This window comes from Gasterosteus aculeatus, chromosome 4 (assembly GCF_964276395.1).
Source record: "Gasterosteus aculeatus chromosome 4, fGasAcu3.hap1.1, whole genome shotgun sequence".
Classification (NCBI taxonomy): domain Eukaryota; kingdom Metazoa; phylum Chordata; class Actinopteri; order Perciformes; family Gasterosteidae; genus Gasterosteus; species Gasterosteus aculeatus.
Window position 1 is genome coordinate 6746043 of NC_135691.1, and position 22002 is coordinate 6768044.

Sequence of the window (22002 nt, forward strand, 5' to 3'; positions counted from 1 at the left end):
TGGGGCATGAGCTACATTCTAAAGTTTCTCTGTGTGCTTTGTCTGTGTTTTTGTATCTCTTGTTGATGTATAGTCCTAACCTACGGCACTCTGCTGGAGTCAGACTTGACATATGCTCCCCTGAGGCCTGACCAGATGGATAATGGAGCCCTTGACATGTCCCTAGACGAGGACACTTCATCAATGGATGAGATACCCCAAAAGGGTCCCTTAAAACCTCAGAAACAAAACAAAGGTAACACCGAGAGGAATTATCTCTTGGTCTAAAAATTCAGTGTTGTAGGTAATTGGATGATTTCACTGCAAACTCTCGCCCCGTAACACAAAACCCCTCAATTTGAATTATAGTGCGGAAGCCGCGGGTGGTGAGACCCTGTTCTCCCATCACCACCCCTAACCTACCACTCAGGAAGAAGAGCAAAGAGGGCAAAGGTAAGCCTCGCTAACTTGTCCGCTTCTCTGTAATGAGCCAATAAAAATCAAGGTCTCCCCCTCCTTGGTGTGCGCTGCGTTGCCTCCTGTGGAGTGCGCATACCACATTCCTCGACCCCTGCAGTCCAGCTGGGTGGAATCTGGGCGAGTTAATGGACGAGGGGATCCAGGAGTGCTGTGTTTCGCAGGGAAACAGAAGTGATTGCAGGCTGGGGGGCGAGGGGAGGGGGGGGGGCAACAGAAGCAGACTAGTGCTCGATGTGAAACCCGTCATTGTGGCATACGGTGTGACAGAAAGAGGAGGGGAGCCGGGGAGCCGCCGGTACAGCTGCACACGTGTCCATCGCTCTGTCGCGGTGTCTACAGTTTAAGCGGCTACTCGAACCGCTTCTGGCCAAAGCATCTCGCAAATTTGATCAATCTACTTCCAGGCATGGAATAATTAATTCACTTCCGAGGCACACATGCATCCAACACAACGATGGTTATGACAATAGGGTGGTTCCTCGTGCAACCTTCTGGCTGCCCTATGACGTTTTATGCATGAATCTAAATGACCAAATGCATTATGGATGTCTGTAGCGGAGCTCAAAGGCCCCCACCATGAATGTCTGATGTGCATTAATGTTGAAAACATGACTTAATTTAGTACCTCCTCCCCTCCAATTTGCAGGCAACACAATCTACCTGTGGGAATTCCTTCTGGCTCTACTGCAGGATAAGAACACTTGTCCCAAATACATAAAGTGGACACAGCGGGAGAAAGGCATCTTTAAGCTCGTTGACTCCAAGGCTGTTTCGAAGCTGTGGGGAAAACACAAGAACAAGCCCGACATGAACTATGAGACCATGGGAAGAGCTCTAAGGTAAGCGGAACTAAGCAAAGCATGGTATTGTCCACATGCAGCTCTGACACAAATAATGTTGATCGGTTACAGCACACTGAAAAACTCCTTTTGTACTTTAACATCCAGGTATTACTATCAGAGAGGCATCCTGGCCAAAGTGGAGGGGCAGCGGCTGGTCTATCAATTCAAGGAGATGCCAACAGATCTGGTGGTGATCGAGGACGAAGACGGAGGTTCCGACACCAACGTCGGCTACGGGAATCACAGATCCAGCAACGGGCGGCCCATGGGCCGTGGAGGGTCCAAAGGCCACGGGAGGGCTCCGGGTCAGCACCAAGGCTCGGTGAAGAACATGAAGAAGGAGCCTTGCGATGAAATTCTGTACCAAGAAGCTAACGGACAGGGCGAGCAGTTCTTTCACTCTGTCCACATGCTGCAGGGCAACCAGGGGTCGACAATTCAAGACCAAGCGGCGAGGTAGGAGATCCGCGACCTTTATAGTGACAAAAACACTCAAGGAAGTCACTGTTCCCAATAAAGAAATCGTTCCAGCACATAACCGGCACATACCTGCTATCTGTAATCTGATACATGTTAAACACACAACAGCTTTGCAGGGGCTACTAGGGTGGGTTTCAATTAACCCGTGTACAGGTTCGTCCTGTTTCTTTGTGCTAAGATAAACTGACTGTAAACGAGGCGACAAGACACAAACACAAATCTAACTCTCAACAAGAAAGAAAATAAGTCATCAAACCGTTCCTGAAAGGGATGCTCTATGAAATGTGTAAAGAAATATTCACATCAGTGGATATATATATCAGATTTTCACATCCGTCAAATATCCCGATCATTGTGGTAGTTTGGAGACTGGATCTATTCCACGTCCACATGCTTAATAGAGCGTTTGAGGTGTAAAATTCATCCATTTGGAGGTTTTGGAAAGGTCTCAAAGTGAAAACCCATGACACACACAGAATTACTTGAATCCAGTGCTCATGCACGTGCACACAACTACTTGCCCTTAAAATTCTCATCATGTGAATGATTCAACGCGTGCGGGCCCTTGATTAGTTGACACTTGAAAGGGAATTCATTTGTAACTTAAAACCTCGTCAGCTTTTCAAAAATTGCGATAGACTGTTTGGTTAACCCTTTATGTAGAGGGTTGGACACAGTAACAATATTTTATACATAAAATAATCCACAGTTAAATAGTTGTTGATGTCAGAGAGGTGTTGATTTGGTATTCCATGTTTTCTTTAAATATGTAACGCCTGTATAAACAAAATGTTATCAGTCATTCTGCTTTTGAAGCTGTTAAACATTGTCTGCAGGTTAGGAATCAAGGAGAATAATCACTTCTGCAGTAGAGCTGGCCACCGCTGTTTGTTATACTAAGAAGGGCATTAGCTCTGCTGTTTAGGATCAGAGCACTGCTCGGTGGATGAGTTTCTCAATAGCGTTCCATTAAAACATAATCCATGTCTATATTTGCCAAGATACAAACTGAACAGCTCTGTCAGAGAAGATGAAGAAGCAGGCTTGCATATTGAGTTCATTTTGTCTTTCAGGGCCCAGACTGCTCCTGCATCGGTTCCGATGGTCCTGACTTCTCCCGGCTCGCTCCAGTCTCTCCCCCTCAACTCTCTTCTGGCCAACGGGGACTCCTGCCACTCCTCCCCACCTCGGGTTATCCTCCACACCATGCCCTCCACCACAGCGGGTGGTAAAGACGTGCTCACCATGCAGACGACCACTCTAGCGGGCGGAGCCAGCAACCTGCAGGACGGCCTCCCTCAGCACCTCCTGGTCACAAGCCTCGGCTCCTCCACCGCTTGCTGCACTTCCACTGCGGGAGTCATCAGCTCCAACGCTTCCGGCCTCGGCAGTCTCGCTCGCCTGGTCACCATCAACACGACCAGTGGGCAGACCATGGTGGCACAGCAACCCGGCACCGTGATTGCCACAGTGCTCAAATCCAGCGACCTGCAGGTTAAGGAGGAGATGCTAGACCCCAGCTACTTCCAGTCGATGGTGAACGGCGATCCATCACTGGCGGCAAACACGTTTGACAAAGAAGAGATTGAGATAGGGGAGGCCGAGCTGCGGTACAGGACTGTGATCATTGATACCAGTCAAAGCCAGGGCTATGGGGCAGTGAGTGAAACTTTATTGAATGGACATTTCTCACAGAGCAGCAGCCCCGGTGAGGGTCTAACCCCTGTGGAGGAGCTGGAAGTGCGTGGGGAGATGTCCCTGCAGCCTGAGCAGGGAATAAAAAGCCTGCAGGAGCTGCCAATGTCTGTCCAATTGCCTGCCAACTTTATCCAGATAAAGACAGAGCCTGCAGAGGCCTAGGGCTGAAAGAACCAAAAGCAACAACAATTGACAACAGACTTAATATTTTTCCTCCCGTACAGCAGTGATCTGATCACCGATCGAGGATCGAGGGATCTCACACGACGTTGCTCTTAAAGGTTGCTCAGTTCAGCCTCAGGATTTTTTGTTTACTCACCTATGTTGTGACCATGTGCCTAATTTTAAAAATCAAGGGAGTAGTGTTTTAGTTTTTCCTAAGAAATCCGTTTTCAGATCTGGGATTATTTCTATAGACATTGACCCCAACAGACGCGCAACACACACACACACACACACACACACACACACACACACACACCAACCTCCCCTCCAGGAGAACAGCCATTGCATAGACCAGGGATCCCTGTCCCACCAAATGTGCCAGTTAGTCCATTTTCTTACCTCACAGCTCATCAGACTTTTATGTTTAAGGAGCAGAACGCAACAAACCAAAACTGGGGACTGAATGCCAAACGGTGCAATGAAATCAGACTTCTGAGAACACGCAAAGGACATTTTTTCCTGCTTTTTTTTTAAATAAACCACATTCAAATTTTGGATACCACAGTGTCCGATCCAGCGGAGAAGAGAAAAAAAAACCCATCTCAGAGTTTTATTGAAGAGTGCCTTACAGGAAGTTCAAACAGCTCAAGACTCTTTCGTGGGAACGTCTGGGGGAAGAAGATGAAAAACGGACTAAATTGCTTTTTCAGACTTTTAAAAAATAACTTTTATTTTCACATGCACACAAACGGTATGCATTTACCCTCTATTACTCCTGGCTTTAAAACACTGTCACTATGGAACGGGCATTTTTCTGTCCACCAAGGATAGTCCAACATAGAAACTGTTTGTACAGAGCTGCAGACTGCAGAGTAGTGAGGCACAAAGCGGAGGGAAAGAATACGCAAGGTTAAAGAGATTCTATCTAGCCTCTAGCCTCAACTTCAGGGGCTCTAAGATTTATATCCTGTTTATATAAATGGAATATATATGGATCTATATATATACACACACATATATATATATACGTACATATAATATACAATTGAGATTACATTTTAAGGCCATAGTAAATTTATTTATTTTGTGAATTTCTAAATTCTGTATAAAAAAAAAGGCACATTTATGAGGAAAATACAAAGAATATACAAGTTAATACCAGGAAGCTTATTTGGTATTTTTTTAAGAACAACATTTTTCATTTGTATAGCATTCAATATAATCAGCTTTGGTATTTTTCTTGAGTTTTGGACTCGAGTGCTCAGTTCAGCATTATATTCTCTCATGTAAATACCCTCTGTTGTGTGTCTGATTGAAACTTGTACGGAATGTGCTTTCTTCTTTTTCGGCCGACATACCTCTTTACCTTTGTCAACAGTTAAGCAGCAGAGACAACGCATTCGAAAAGATATGATTTTGTGAACTGCATACAGTATCAAATGTATCAATCAGTATGTCTTTGAAGGCACGATCCTGTTTGTTCTTCTCTTCCTCTCCTGCTCTCAGGTCAGTCCAGTCTCTGCCTTCTTGATTTGCTGTCCGACTTTGTAAAGGCCTCTCAGGCCAGCCATGCGATTGTCCCCCTGGTCCCGCCGGGAATGAAGCCATATTGATCCCGAGTAGTATCGCGGCTAAATTGGTCGTGTTTTTCCACCCGGACTGTAGAGTGAGGACATTTAGACATTCCGACCTCCATCCGCACTGAGCCAAAGGGCTCCAGGTCTGCATAGACACTCTGAATGTATACCCATTGTTAAAATACATGCAAATTCTTGACAATCAATAATTACACTGGGTTACAGTTGCACAGATATCCGTCTTTGAGTGGGGATTTGCTGCTTCTTTTCTTCTTCTCTTTTTTTTGCTCGTGCATATATTTCCGTAACAGCATTTCCTTTTTTTCTAAAACTGCTGTTGTCTGTGAGATGTTGAGATATGTCAACTGCTTATGTTTTGTTGCTTCTATTGTCTCGGGGTTGTCAGTTGCCTCAGCTGTGCTGAATATAGAGTAGATTTTTAAGAAAAAGTCAATGTACTAATTAAAATCTTCAACACTGAATATCCTCTTAATTTCTTGTTTTTGTTGGAAGCAAAGTTATCTTGAAATCATGCAAGACGCAGATAAAATGTCCCACAAGTAGTTCCATTTTTGAGAAATTAAATGGGAATAAAAATCCAAAAATTGGAAACAAGTAGCTTGCAATGAGTTACTACGTCAATAATGTTTTTACCGTCGGGGATAATGAAAATGAAGCACTCCCGCCTCCTTTCTGCTGCAGCTTTGAGGGACATTCGACCACATGGCATTTGAAAAGAGAGAAAAAGCCACTGTGGGGAACTGGATTGGAACCATTTGCAGGCCACAGACTGATTAGACTGTACTTAGGAGCGCTGCCTCTTCAGTTGCCGTGGGTGGATGAATACATTAGCATGTGACAGGCCCAGAACCCGAGACAGCCGTGTGTGTGTGTGTGTGTGTGTGTGTGTGTGTGTGTGTGTGTGTGTGTGTGTGTGTGTGGAGGGGGGTCACACTGACTTGGATTGATTCCGTTAGAGCATGTGTTATGTTGATGTGACTGTGAGAAGTGGCGTGTGTGTGTGTGTGTGTGTGTGTGTGTGCGTGTGTTTCGGTGTGAGGGGGTGCAGAGGCTTGGAATCGAATGTGTGTGTGTGTTCAGGGTCGGGGACGAGCGGGTGGGTGGATGCTGGTGTTGAGGAAGCTGTTTGGCAGCAGGGCTTGCCTACTGTGCCTAGCTCTGTCTACACCCACATGCACAGCTGTGTGCCACACAATCCAATCTTGCCATAGGGTTAACATGGACAGACACACACACACACACACAATTCACTCAAAGCCAGAAGTTCAGTCTCAACCACCATTAAAACCTGCTTCTCCGCGGAAAACATCTCCCAGAGCCCTTTACAGGTGGAACTGTGGTCTGAAATGAATCCGACCAAAGCAAACCAATGACCCTGCGTTCCATTTAAACATCATTGATCGGCTGTCGCGTAGTAAGCAGGTCCTTTTGTGGATTACTAACACATTGAATGAATGCAACAGTGGCGTCTCTGCGATTCCTTTGGTTAATAAGTCAGAGACCCCGAAGATGGAGCGAGAGCCGGGTCCTGGGAGAGGAAGACGACTATTTCTGTGTCGCCTGCAGCCCCTGACACAGCGCTAGTGTTTACTGCTGTGCCATGCTGCCTCTCACAGTGGGAGCAGTTGAAGGATGACGGCTGACATTATTGTGCCTCCAGCCTGTAGCAGGAGCAGTACAAGGAGAGCTTATTTAACCATCGGGTCACCACACTGACTGCAACATTTCAGAGAAACAGGAGTCGGCCGCAGTCTCATGGCCGTTGCAGCCATATGCAGTCTGCTAATTTACGGCCATGGTTAAGTTAAAGAGACCAATTTTCAGAGGGGAGGGGTTTCTCAGAGAAGTATATCCATATATCTATAGATATATCTATATATAAAAGGTTAAAACGAGAAAAAGAAGCTCCTGTTTGCTGCTGCAGTACACGTCTCTCTACACAAGGTGGCACTGGTAACACACGCGTCCTCAGCAGAGCGGGACAATGTGAGCGCTATTCCTTCGGGTAACTAATCGAAATACAGACACTCCGCATACATTGGTTTTCACTCTCCTCCGCCCCGGAATAGCAACTCATTGATCTAAATGAACGAGGGATTAAGTGAAAATAAGCAGCGGTGAGTAAAGTTTCACTGCATTTTTGATTAGTAACAAAAGGAATTAATTCACTTGTGAGTCTCCATGATAGCGGCCAATCCTCAGGCCAGGTGGGAAAAATCCTTTGAACTGTGCCAACCTGGAAGACACCTGCTATCTGTGTATTTTCCTGCAGAATAGTCAATCTTGTTTCCTCGCCCCATCAAAACAGTGATAAACAGGTGCTGGAGGGGGGTATTCCTAGACAGTGTATGAAATGCATGAGAAAAACTGTGCATTTGAAATGATAAATTCTTTCATTCTGGTCTACAGGCAATGAGTTCACTGTCATAGGGGCACGGATTTGCTTTGTATCTAAAGGGGACAGTTTTGAGCTGCGTCGAACCCAGACGGAATGCAAGTTAACATTCATTTTTACTAAAAAGACCTTTGCTATCAACCAAAGAATTGGATTTGGAGTAGTTGAATCGTTTGCATTTTTCTGTTTTCTTTTCCTTTTCTACAAAACCAATTGCATATTGTCTTGTTTTTAAATTTACTTTTATTGCCGTCATTTCGTTTAAAAAGGAAACCATGAACATAATGTTAACAGCTTCAAAATCTGTTTTTTTTTTTTTTCCTTTGTATGACATTCAACTAGTTTTCTTAAGATGCTTTCAGAGACCGCTTGAGATTTGTCAAATGCATACCAAGATGCGGAATGCGCGTCTGGATGTTGAACTGGACCATGATCTAAAATTTGCTCCAATCTACGTGCAACTGCACGGTCACCACCATTCTAGCATCCTTTCTGGGTCTCACCCACGATTTTTAATTGTGAGCCGTTTGTACTTTGAAGTTTGACCCTCATGGTTATTATTGGGCTTTTGTCTCGTCGGGCGCGAGCGGCTCTCAGGGAGCCGGCTGTAATATCTGTATCATCCTCTCCAGTCAGGGTGAGCAGTCGCTTTTCAGATTGACTCTCAGGGCTTCCATGGCACTTTGCTCTTATGACTATACAAAAGAGTCCTCAAAGTCCCCGGACCCCTCGGGAGGTACAGCATCTTATGAAATAATAACACTTTACACACTATTTCACACCAAAGCTCTACAACAGCAACCGGCATGGTGTGTGCATCCGTTCTAACTTGGGCTATTTGCTGAGATAACGGGGACTGAGTAAGAAATGAATAATATGATCACTGATTATATGAACTTTTCGGAAATGCCTTTGGGGCTTTGTTGTACACTTGTCTGTTTTTTAGAAGTATGTTTGCAATTATGACATTTGTTAACTCACGGCAGAATTGCTTTGTTTGCCACATTGCCCTTGGCTATTGACATTATTGATTTCAAAATAACAACACGGTTGCATTCTGAACTCCATTTATGAACATATTCACAAACCATTTACATGTAGTAATGTAATGTATTGCCCTCTTTTTCACTAAATCCATTCCGCTTGGAAAAATATTATTAATGCCACTGACATTATTATCTCACTGAGCAAACATGAGTTAACATCCAGCTTTATTTAACAGGCGAGGTGCTTTTATATTAATGTAAACAATGCATTAGTATGCATCAGATACACATGAGAGGCTAAGGTTATGAGAGGAACAATAAAAGCGTACACGTTTTTTTCCTGTCAATTGGAAGCTAAATACTTTCGCAAACAAGCAATGGGACTAATGGAGAATGGAGAAGGTCTGCCTCTTGTATTGATTCCATGAGTCGTAAAACCAACACTTCATCAGTTTTTAAATCCAGTGTTTGATGATAGGACAACTCAGATTATTCATACATTGCGATTTTAATTGGAAAAAAAATTGGCAAGAGACATAACATACAGTAGGCTTCAAAGCAAACCATGACAACATGATCGCTCCATAGCTGTCTCCCTGTTCGACTTTTGAATACCTCACATTGCTTGAATACTCTCGGGCATTAATGCACCTTGTTATTCTGATGACAGAACATCAATTGCAAAAGTCTATCTCGCTTGCTTATCTGCTACTTGCAGAGGAGTTATTGCAGCTCGACAGATTGAGATGTGGTGTTGCAGATTAAAATTGCCTCAGCAAAGATGAAACTGTTTGAACAGAAGGACTATTTAAAGCATTTTGTGGATTGCAACAAGATGGGAAACAATGGAGCATGAGACAACAGTAACTAAATCACAAAAGACAACTGAGGCCCTTGCATCTTCAATTATACTGTAACTCTTTAGTTCAACATGATCTTAAAACACATAAAGCCAGGAAGAAATATATATATATATAATGATTTTTTTCTTTCCCTTATTTGGCATTTCCTCAAATAAAATACATGTAGTGTTCTAATTGCATGTGAAGAAGGGTTTTTATCCACTCAAGCACTAAAGAATATCACCAAAAATCCTAAACAAAACATTTCCACCACTTTGATTTTTGCAGATAATTTGCTACTGCGAGGAAGACGAAAAATATTTTTACCCTGTCAGGTAAGACATTAATGCATGACACGGTCAAGACAGACACTGCTGAAGTAACCCCTCCACCCCCTTTGGAGCAGCATAGTTTCTGGTGACGTCCTCTAATTGCGCCCATTCAACAGAATCAAATGGCAAGGACAATAAATGGTTAGATAAGCAGAGAAAATAAGGCAGCTGTAAACGAGCAATGCCTTTTAAGAACGCTTTAAAGCGATTAATACTTAGTGAGCCAACGAACAGATTGGGATATAAAAGCAGAATTTGCACGTCTCACGTAAACGGTTAAAACCCCATTTAACAAAACAAGGACGGCACGCCGCCTCCTCAGACCCTCCCCAGCATGCGGGCGATCCACCAGTTGCATGGCATGACAATCTGACAGATGACCCGGCCTCCTTGGTAGTAGTAAGGCCACTGGTTGAAGCCACCCAGGGGCTCGTGGTAGCGGCGGCAGTAGCGGTAACCACGGCGACAGTGCTGGCAGCAGTATCCGTTGTCATCCAGGCGGTTGTCCAGCTCGATCCCGACTTCTCTCTGCAGAAGACACCGCAGTGGGAAGGGTTACAATCACACAGGCCTCAAATGCCAGTCCTCCCGGGGCAAGAAGGAAGAGGACGAGGATAAAGAGGAAGAAGAAGAAGAAGACTTGGCGGCGCTGCGACCTAACGAAAAGCCCAACAGAGAAGAGAAAAAAAGATGGCGTGAATTGACGAGCCTACCGGTCAGTAGTTTACACGTGAAACAAACAAAGAGTGAAAAGATCAGAGTTATTGTCTGTGAAAATCCAAAGTTGTGTCATGCTTGATTACTGTGACAAAGAGACGAATATAGCAGAGAGGGAGCAAGCGTGATTCAAACCTGATATAACACCCTTGACCTTTTTATTATAACGACTTAACCACGCCCCATCTCTGAATCCAGCATTCACAGCCTCCGTACCGCCGCGCTCCTCAATCAAAGGGACTTTAACGTTGGTAGCATAATTACACTACTTCCTTCATCTCTGACCTCCTAACTCCCTCGACCTGATGCCCACTCTATGCACCAAAATGGCAGCCCCTCCTCCAATAGAGCATTCAAATTACAGCTCCCCACGTCTTGGCGCCCTCCCCCTGACCTTGACTTTAAGTGCATGGCACATTCCTAAAGCAATTAGCAGAGTAATGATCGCCTAACAAGGATTCTTTCATTTGCTCTTGCTGGCTGCCTCTGAATTTATAGAGGGGCCAAATGAAACCCAAACGAAAGGTAAATTGGGTAGAATTAATGGCCCTTGGATTTTTCCATTGTGCTGGTTGGTTCGTGCCCCCGTAGACTCGTAGGGGGCTGAGTGCCATGCCTTTGATCAAGAGCAACTCCAAATGGGGTTCGGAGAAGTGCCACTTAACTCACCGTGCAAGTTGAGGCAGCAACTGCCCTCAGTGCGCATTTGACCACATTTCAATCTCTTTTACTAAATGAATCCTCGGAGACAATCCGGCGCTGTCTTGTTAAACTGCTCCGATCCGGGAGTCGATGGCTTCACATTCAGAACAAACTGGCATAATTCTTTTGCAAGTGCTTCCAGTGACTCCGCTCGCTACATGCAGCAGTGCAGAACAAGAAACATCCACTGGTGGGAATAAAAAATGTGTGGGAAATTGTTTAAAAGGACAGGACCCCCAGGAGCACACGTCCCTTTGGCCCCGCTGCTATTAAGTGTGGGAATTAGTTTTTAGTATTACACAGAGACGTTTGTTTCCCTAATTGAAGTCACGTAACAAGAAATAAGAAAATAAGCATGATTCATGAAAGAAAGGCATCCTGCCGGCTGTGAGGAGCCTCCCTTTGTGTTCCTGCTATGCGATCTGTTGCGGATCGGAGCGTCCTTCCTCTGCCGGATGAGCCACACCTGAGCCGGAGAGGCAAAGGGGAGGAGGGGGGGAGATGTCTCTACCAGAAGGGTGTCTTTGTTTGGCAGCCTCGGCCCCGCTGGTGTTCGAGCAAATAAAAGTGGATAATAAAAACTGCTCTATTAACTGCCAGCTCATTTGTTTCCTGGTTTTTGTTTTTGTCTCGGCCGTGGAGCCGGGCTGTGACACCATACGCTCGTGACACATACTTGAAACACATGGATGTGCTGCTGCAGAGGACGTCTCTAGCCAGGTCTGATTTATTGCTCTGACAAGCGCAGGTGGGCTTTTAATGATTTATTGTTACAGTCAAGTTTTTGGGTCGTCGGCTTCCAGGCAACAATCTGTTGATGGAAACAACACGAAAGCTGTCACTGGACCAATGCTAATCCCATCTGCTCCGCGGAGCCCAAATTGGGATTTCTGGGAAAAATCTGCAGCTCGGCGAAGAAAATATTTTAATCAAATGAAGCGCTGATTATCAAAACAAACAACCAATAGGCAGCACTGTACCTTAAAGACAATTAATCAGAGCTATCCTTTGAAAACGGAGGGTACATATTAATCACTGCGGCTTTGAGTTTTCATCTCTAGCGGGATGCTGCGGTGAAGAGAATGGTTCACCTTGGGAAATCTGAGGCAGTCACTCAAACACAAGCGGCATTAATGAAGAGTAAAAGCCATTACCCCCTTGCTGCATCTGATTTCATCACACACTCCGGTATACACATGCAAACACACACACACACACTAACACACACACACGCGGAGGCACCTCTGTGCATAATATGAGGGCTGGATAGAATGAGTCTTGCAGAGTAGAAAACTGCGTCAGTCAGTCAATAAGATGTAATGAATCAAAGCGCGGCTCCCCTAATCTCCACACTTGTTGGTGTTATTTCACACACGCTGATCACCGCTCTTCATGAGCTTGGAGCACGTGTGGTATTAAATCTCGTAGCCGAGCTCCCCGCCATTCATTCTGGGATCAAAACAGCAGAGATAACATTTCTGTTTCATAGCCTGCTTTGTATTCCAAAAGGTGTTTTTTTATGTCGAGGCACAGGACAGTGACAAAATATAGAAACGCCTCGGCACTTGTCCCTGATCACAGATTCTTATCTCTGCAGTGAGGTGGAATGACGATAGAATTGGAGGTAATTGAATACGGAGATAGTCGTGTATAAAAATGTATAAATGAGTAAACACTGAACCACAGTGATAATGGGCTTTAGCCTCACTGTAAGGATTTCTCTGGAGGCACAAACAGCTTTCGTGGTTTTAAATTCCTTCAGCTTTTTGCACCTCTGTTTTACGCATGAAAAGCCATGTAGCATCGCTCTGAATATGGTCACACATACACACACACACACACACACACACACACACACACACACACACACACACACACACACACACACACACAAACACCCCCATTGCAGGCAGAAACAAACGCCAAGTATGTTTACACACGTACGTGTTTGAGGTCAATTCGTATTGGAATCCCTTCCTTGCTTTACGGGTCAAGGACAGTGGTACCGTCCATTCAGCCTTGTCACATGGTAGTTATTCAGTTTGAGATTTCAAGGTCCCCCTCTGATACACACTGCACTCTGACATGGCGGCCGCAGCAAAGGTCAGCTTCATATATCTGTCAACGTCCGTCGCAGGGACTCAAAACTGTGATTTCGCTTTACAAAGAGTTTGATAGCTGAAAGGACCTGCATGGAGTGTGAGCAGTGTGTGTGTGTGTGTGTGTGTGTGTGTGTGTGCGTGCTTGTTTTTTTTCTCTAACTGTGCACATTTACATGAGTTCTGGACAAAGCAAAAACAAAAACAAAAAAATGACAGGTTAGGCTAACGCACACACCGGCACCCTGGAATGAGTTCAGACTCCCAATTACAGAGTACGGCCGGCCCTCTGCTTGGCCACAGAGACCTTTGTTGTCCCTGGACCCACAAACGGAGCCTGGATGTGCTGCCGGATTGGACTGCAGTGGCACGCGTCGCTAACAGCTAATAGCGCCAGAGCGTTTTCAAAAGCAGAGCCCAGCTTTTCATCCCTCGGTATGTCGTAATTGCACAGCGCTGCATCTCATCGCCGCGGACGACGAGGGAGAGCGTCGGGAAAGGCTCGGGGGGGGGGTGAGGGGTTCAGCGGGAAGTGTTTTCTAAGATGAATGTCAACATTATAGGACGTCTCATTTCTCTGCGCGTCTCTCACCATTTGTCGCAGCTCTGAAGAGGAGACAGAATCCGATCCATTATCCTTGAATTTAGCCTCAGTGGCCATTCACCATTAAGTGTCGAAGGTGTCGGGTATCTTTGCACCTGTTATATTCAGCGTGCAACTGCTATTTCTTTTCGTGAAAAAGAGTGCGCCATTTTTCGGGTGTAATCTACTGAGCCAGGGCTGATGAACGGTTACGCCACCGAGTGGTTTTCATGCAGCCCAGCAAAACACGCCACTTGGCTTTCCCAGTCATCTTACACGCTTTGATAATTAAAGCATTATTAATAAATGCAACTTATCTGCGAAGCTACGAGTGACCTTGAGAGTGCGGCTTTGTAGTGCCTCAGAAAAGAGGAAGGGAGAGGAGGAAGTAACGGCAGCTGTAAGGCACAAGTTTCTGCCTTTGAAAGGCTGGATGTTCCTCTCAATTAATGGAGAGACATTAAGGGAGTCTTCATTGAACTGGCTTTACTTAAACAGATATATAGAGCAATTGCTGTGCCCTGTGGTGCACAAAGTCAGTTTTAACATCAATTAGTGAGCGATTCATATGCAGAAAGTGGAGTGGAGCTGATTGAAGGGGCTCCGCTCTGTCTCGCGGTGTGGCCCCCCGCGCGACGAGCCGACTTACGTAGTCGTTGACAGCAAGGTGGTCCAGGACGTCGCGGGCAAACCGCTGACCTGTGACCTCTGCGTCGGGCGCGTCCACGTTTCCCACTTCAGCATCTGAGAGGCAAACAGAGGAGACGTTTTATGCTTCTCTCTTTCTAGCCTGACATCCAGGGGAACGCTGGAAGCCTTTTATGCTTCCGTCAAACAACGGCGGCGTTGCTGTTGCGATACTCGCACACCGAGGACTTTTTACAGGTACTAATTAGTGGAGCCTCAACGTCCCTTTGAGGCAGTCGCTAAAAAGCAAAGACCACCAGCAGTGATGGAATGTAACTTAACATGTACTTGAGTACAGCTTTGAGATACCTGTACTTCATTTGAGTATTCCAATTTTTTTTGCGACTCTACACGTCGATTTTATTTATTAAATGTATCTAGCTGCATAAAAAAAACATATATATATACTATGACACTGTTTTGAATTTCCGTCTTTTGTGGACAAGGTGATCCTTTCAAAGCGGCAACCTTTCATTGCACCTTCTTTTGAGATTCAGTCATTATTTTGTTCACAGAAAATATAAGCCACAGTACAGAACAGCGTAATGAAAATTCAATGAACTATGCGCAGCAAAGAGAAGAAATATTATAGGAGAATATTGTATAATCTTCCCTCTTCTCAGCATAAGTAACAGAAATGGTCTACCATAGTTTAAACAACCTTTTATAAGTCCCAGCGCACACGTCAAAGTACACACATACACAACCAATAACAAAATGTTGTACTTCAATTTGTTCAGTTATTTGGTCTCTGAGGATACTTAAAAGTTGTATTACGCTTGCCTTCATATATCATTCTGTTGGCATGTTCCCTTGAATCCATGGTAGTATGAATATTGGATCCATAACAAATATATATATTTGATGCTCCTCTACACGGTAACCAAAATAAGGTACTAAATATGTACTGAAGGTACATTTAAGGTGTTGTTTGTTCTCTCTTCAGTCACTTTCCAGCTCTTATCCTGTTTTTTTTCTGTGTTTGGTACTGTACTCCATCTACACTGACAGATTGTACTCATATGAAGAGAAAACAATGTTAAAATGTAGTTTATGTTGTACATTAAAATAGCCTGCAAGGCGTTCTTCACTGTAAAGAAAAACACACTCTTTTCCCCTTTTGGTGGCATCTAGAGGTGACGTTGCAGATTGCGACCAACACTAAACTTCTGCCGTGTCTCAAACGCGGAGGACATCCACGGCGAAACGGATCCGAATGCTTCCAACTGACCACTTTCTCAACGTTCCAAACACGCAGAGAGTAGATTGGATGGGAAAAAAACACGCTCCCCCACCCCTGTGGAGCTGCGCACGGCCTGTGGGGATGCCCTCCGGTGAGCGTGTTAATAGTCTGCGTTTAGAGGCAGAGATGCCCCCTGCTCTCACCGCTCAGAGGGGAGCGATGGATCCAGTGGATGGGCAGCTCCTGGCAAATCTCCCAGATCTTGGAGTCAAAGAGGAAGGCCGGGTTAACGATGGCCTCCTCAGCAGGAACCCACACTTGGGAGTCTTCCACCTTCATATCCGTGGCCTCTGTCTCATCCACCTGTGAGAACAACAACACACACACACACACACACACACACGTATATATTATAATACAGCATGTTAGAGCCTGCAAAAAATGTCCAGGCCCCACAAAATGTGCAGCCTTACATTTACACTCTCCTCCCTTGAGCCACCCAGCAGCTCCATCCTCATCGTTTTTTATCCATCACTTTTCTCCAGACATGCAGAGGGGGCGGCAGCTCCCTGACTCCCTACTCCCACTGCCCTGACTCCCTCCTCTTCCTCCCTCACCCTCTCCTCCAGCCTGCGGCGTGCTCTTTCTATTATGCGTCATTGGAATTCACAGACAGTGATGATCTGACTTTTAAATGACTTTAGAAGTGGTCTTCATTACTCGGAGTGTGGCTGCAATATCGTTTAATGTGACAGACACAATAAAACCTTGCATTGCCCCCCCCCCCCATTCCTTGCCCCCTCCCCCACAATGCTTCGCTTGGCACCGAGCGCTATCAGTGGACTTAATTTGTTGATACTGCAGTTCATGAGCTGTAAAGTAAACTATTATTGCTTAATGATAGGCACTACATGTCAGTGGTGTCTAATAGAGACGTATGAAGGGTGTTTGGTTCTCCCTTAACAGTGCAGATATTTATTTTCTCCATGTTGATGTAAATACACACAAACAGACACACAAACACACACACACAAACAAACCCCTCTTCACATTCCCTTGTTAATTAGCAACCCAGAACAGAAAAACAGTTCACTTGACAAATGTTTTTACAAGGTGATTTTCTCAGTCTAAAGCTTAATTGCACATTAGTTAAGCTTCACGTAGAATCTCGGGGCTAAAGCTGAAGCAAGAATAATTAATATTGGATAGAGCCCACTCACTCACGTTCACCCCTGTCACTCTCGCTTGAATTACAGTTTATTTTTTCCCCACGCTTCGTCTTGGTTGTCATCGAGCAACACAGTTGGTGACCCGCAGTCACCCCCCGAAAACCCTCAGCACATTCTGACACATCGACGATTTCGTTTTTTTTTTTGTGCAGGGAGACTGAAGCGGCGGACTAAGGATGGCTTTGAGAACGTGGGGTAGCAGAAATTTACATCCAACTCAGGAAAGACAAACAGCGCTCTCTAATTGGACCTCTTAACCACTGAAGCCAAGTGAGTCTTCTCCGGGAAAGTGAATGGAGGTCACGACACGGGGCTCACAACACGACTTTGACTTCCCATTTGAGAAACCACTCGGATAACTTGCAGGAGAGGGCCTGGGGGAGGTGGCAAAGGTCAGCGTTTTAGCGTGGGGCGGGGATTTCTAAATGCCAGTTGACAAGCACAAAGACAACCTGATTGCAGTTCTCTAGTTGAAACACACTTTTGAGGGGTTTCTCCCCTTTGCTATTGAGGAATTATATACTATTAGGACACAGGCAACTTTTTAGCGAGTATTGGATTTTGGGAATGATGGTAATTTGTTTTGTGCGGCCTGCTCCATGGTGGTTGTATGCTTCCCGTCTGAGGTGCACAACTTAATTATACTCCAGTCGTGTTGCGGTTAATGAATTTACCCTCTCCTGCCACTGTGTCCCGAGGGGAGGGGGGCGGTGGGGGGATCTTTCGATGCATGACACAGTGTTTAAAATGAAGCAATGTTTGCCAGAGATCAACAAAAGATCTCATGATACCCTGAAGCTTTCTCACATTGTACATAAAACAACAAGCAGATTACCACGTGGTGAATTTTAGTTTGCACCAGCGACCCCACAGGACCGCCATTCGCTCATATGTGCTTTATTTCATCACAGCACTTTTTTATGGCGTTGTCCATCAATTTGTTTTAAATGGCTTCATATAATAATTATCTTTTTCTTGTTGGATTTATGCTTTTCACATCATTTAAATATAACAATCTGTTGGGGTCCTGGGGGTCTCATTTAAAAGCGGCCAATTGCAGATTTGAAGGTGCAGCACACAACCTTCTCCTCATGTGCTTGTGTTTATTTCTATTTTTATTTTCAGAACAGTTTATTCTCCCTGTGAGTAGTCCTTGTTTGTTAAATATGTTAGTAGGATGACGGTTAAGGTCACTAAATGCCACAGTAACTTGTGAAAGCAAAAGTACACAGAAATAAATCTGTTCATCTCAATAGAATTAAAAGTTGATTTGCAAAAGAAATTTGCATTTTCATCAGTTGAACTTTAGTGAGCTTTGACATGCAAATTTGCGGCGCTGACAAATAGCAAACTGTCTTGACAGTGTCGACCTTTGTAGGAACAGAAACGAGAGTAAAATAAAATAAAATAAAGAAAGTATGTTAATTAGATGTGTGGCACTGTCCAGTCTTATTAAACTGTATCTGAGGGAGAAGAAGCGGATCCTCGGATAGTTTACAAATGATCAGCGGCCGTCAATAAGTTCAACAGTATGCCGACATCTTAAACCGTACATGTACACTGTCATTCAATATTCTTTGATTTGCACAATCTTTTATTTAGAACATATAGAATATGTGTGTACAGATGTTTTATTTATATTTCTGGGCATGTTCTAGCATGTTCCCGTGGCTAGCATGTTAGCAATTGCTTTTCCATTTACCAATAAGTCCTATGAGTCGTCAAAAGCCACGTGGATGAATTTCGGAACCAGGACTTGTGTCATCAAATGAAGGAAACTGAAGGCAGGACTGTTCCAATGTTCCACAACTTGAGCTCACATCTTCATGCAGACAAATCTAAGACAAAACAGAGCACACTGCGTGCTGGCAGGACTTATTCTGTGAAATCTGTGTTTTTCTGTTTTTCCGTGCGGTTGTTGTCTGAGTGGGAGGTTTTGTGTTGCTGGGCGAGCTTTGGTCATCCATATTAAGTGGCTTTTTAATGTACCAAATAGCATCGCTTGACAATACTGAGGGATGTGAGGGAGGTGGATGGCGATTTCCGTGTCCGACGGAGGGAACCGGGATGAAGCTTGGGGATTACTCCCTCAGATATTTCACAGAGGAGTCAAATTGAAAAGGGAGGGGAAAAATCCTGGCAAACAATTCATGTTCGTCACCTGGTTTTGTCTCGCAGGGGCTGCATTTCCTTATCAGCCGCTTGCAGTTTTGCCGCAATTTTTTCTCCATTGTCTTTCACCTCGGCTCTAAAGCCTGCCGCAGCCACTCTGAGCCCCATTTCCTAAAAGCCAGCCGCCGGGTTAAGCCAGGAACTGTTTGTGCTTTAACCCCTTTGAGCTTCACCTGTTCCACCTCCTGAGGAGGACCTGGTGCTGATCTTCTCCAGGGTCACACGTTGGTGCGTTCTCCCGAAGGAGTTGCTCACCGTATAATGGGCAGCGGGGCGTTACAAACACTCAGTTACAGTACACGTATTAGAGTACCGACTGTTGCTCAGTGGACGCAGCAGGTTGTGGGGTTCGCGATTCAATCCCCAGCTCCTGTCCGAAGGTCAGAGTGCCCTCGAGCAAGACTCTAAACCCCAATGCTCTCCATGAGCGCTTCACAGCAGTTTAAGTGGTCCAATTTCATGTATGTATGTATGTTACAGTGCAGAGCACCTTTCACCCTTGACGTAGGCTACAAACATTAGTAGCCGGCTGTCACTCAATGGGACACACTTATCACGTCTTTTACCAATAAATAGTATTCAGATGAGCTAACACGCACAGCAGGCTAGCTGCCTACTGTGTCAGCCCCAAATGGAGGATTCTCAGCGTTCCATCCTCTGTAGCGGTATTTCAGTAATGTTGAACATTACTGTATTCTACTGCAAATATTGCTACAGAGAGATAATGTACGATATTTCAATGTATTGAGTGGATTAGTTTGACATTTTTGGGAAATACGTTTGTTTCTCTCTTTCTTTTGAGGTAAACCGTATTATCCTCACGTCGGTCAAAATGGCTGCCGTAACTAGCGATATGAGCCTTAATGACTTTGGGCCTTAGATGTTCCACGTTAAAACCGTGAATTGAGCCAGTTAGGCTTCACAGTGCAAGAAGACACTCATTGCATGGACATAGGACGCCGCTTGGGTAATTAGCATCTGTTAACGTGGATCAGACAATATGGAGGTGAGAGGGATTTTTGGGGTTTCTCAAAGATAAAACTGAGCCTGGGTTATGCTTGGACCGCCAATTGGCTTATTCTGTTTTAAATTGAAGCAGTGAGCGAGGAGCGTCGGATATTTGCCAACTAGTTCCTCCAAGCTACAATGTGAAATGTAAATGAGGGCATGCGAGCAGTAGAGACATTTGAGAGATGGGTTTTCTCTTTGAACACAGGGCCCACTCAGTGAATTGCACTAACACTGAAAATTGGGAAATTTGATTGATTGAATTCCTTCCATTCCTTTTGGTGAAGTTCACATACAACTAGAAGAACCAAGAAAAAAAAAGGAATCAGTATTGGTGAGGACGCCTCGTGAATTTTACCAAGTAAAAAACATTTTAATGGGTTACCTCTCACTCAAGCCCTCTCTTGTGCCCCTCACCCCTCCAGGCTATTTGGGCAGTGCCTTTGGAGGAGATAATTAAACATTTATATTGGCTCAAGATTGACAGCAAACACCATTTGATATGAGCCACAAAGATGCTTTGGGTTTTGCGGGTTGCTTTCTGACGGTTTCACAGGCACCACAGACCACAGTTTATTCTTCAGAGGGGGGGCGGGGGGGGAGACAGGATGAGATGGACACACAGAGGATTTGTGTACTTCTCACAGAGCTCTACTCTGGTTATCTCTCTACAATATGCATGACAGCCTCTGCAGGACTACTGACAGATGGGGGGTGGGGTACCAGTTGCTCTGCCTCCTCAGCCTCCTCTTCCTCCACCTCTGCGGGTAGTTGCCTGGTTTGGGTCTTGATGTAGCACCTCTGATGTTCGGCAAATCGGATCCCAGTGATTCCCTTTGAGAAAAAAAGAAATGAAGGGATATATACTTACAAATTTCAGAGATGTATCATTCATTCGCTCGCTGGGATGTGGATAACCCTCAAGCGCTCCGACGGTCGTTTTCAAATGCTCTTTTTTTTGCTGATAATCAAAGCTCTGCAAAAAGTGAAAGAAGTTGCGACCTAATGAGTGAGGAAAGGTGTGTTTTGTGCTCTTTTTTTCGTCTTTTTCCTTTCAGTGCTGGATTTAGGACTGAATGGCAGGAAAGAGGCTGGGGTGTTCCTCCGTGTATGAAGCACATGACGGTATATATATATATATATATATATATATGTATATATATATATATCGCACAGGAGAGCACGGGGACATTGTTGAGAATGAAGTGTTTTTTCTGCAGAGAGTGACCCCATTAAATTAGTCAGTCATAGGTCCCCGTCACACTCTTAATCTGTGCAGTCAAGTGGAGTAACTCTCTTCAGCTCCACTGATGATCCTCCGCCATGTGGACTGTAGCTCTATTCATACTGACACATAGAGCCTCAATAGGCAAGAAAGATCTGGCGCTTCTCTCTCGCTGCCATTCTTTGTTAATCTAAGATATTCAGATGGAATAAGTCTGAAAGAGTCTGAGTAGCTCAGATTGTATCCAATTTATTTTCTGCAGGCTAGAACTGCCCTTTCAGCAAACTGCATTAAAACAGGCGGCAGGATGTACATCTGCTGCGGCTGCTTTTCAATTGTATCAACTGAAAATTGTAAATTGTAAGAACTGTATGCTAATGATTGATTCAATCTAAATTTTATTACGGTACCGCAGTGATTGCTATGACATCTCCCTTTGAGTCGGTTAACTTGACCATGTGGGGGCTTTTTCTAATGTTTCTGTGAGGCTGTCAATCTGAGAGCCGGATACCTGACCCATGCGACATGGTACATGGTGATGTCTGTCATAATTTACCACGTGTACATTTGTTTGTGCGGTGGGAAAAGGATGGGGCAATA

General features: G+C 44.8%; 2 protein-coding genes across 6 annotated transcripts in view; one reads left to right on the forward strand and one right to left on the reverse strand.

Annotated features, from left to right (window-relative positions):
• The window catches only part of elf1 (E74-like ETS transcription factor 1), a 32720-nt gene extending 27017 nt beyond the window's left edge, over nt 1–5703 (forward strand). For all 4 annotated transcript variants that reach the window (XM_078100675.1, XM_040173320.2, XM_040173319.2 and 1 more), the window contains 5 exons: nt 74–235; nt 349–432; nt 1106–1298; nt 1407–1757; nt 2855–5703. In XM_078100675.1, the coding sequence (XP_077956801.1) occupies nt 74–235; nt 349–432; nt 1106–1298; nt 1407–1757; nt 2855–3641 (1577 nt within the window). In that variant the 3' untranslated portion in view covers nt 3642–5703. The remainder of the gene's footprint in view (nt 1–73; nt 236–348; nt 433–1105; nt 1299–1406; nt 1758–2854) is intronic.
• A 3409-nt stretch (nt 5704–9112) lies between these two features.
• tnmd (tenomodulin) overlaps nt 9113–22002 on the reverse strand; it is a 38415-nt gene continuing 25525 nt past the window's right edge. Inside the window, exons 4-7 of one of the 2 annotated variants that reach the window (XM_040173333.2) lie at nt 20901–21011; nt 15972–16131; nt 14548–14642; nt 9113–10325 (exon numbers count right to left, since the gene is read on the reverse strand). In XM_040173333.2, the coding sequence (XP_040029267.1) occupies nt 10116–10325; nt 14548–14642; nt 15972–16131; nt 20901–21011 (576 nt within the window). In that variant the 3' untranslated portion in view covers nt 9113–10115. Of the gene's footprint in view, nt 10326–14547; nt 14643–15971; nt 16132–20882; nt 21012–22002 lie in introns of both variants that reach the window. The other variant, XM_040173332.2, reaches the window with a different exon arrangement.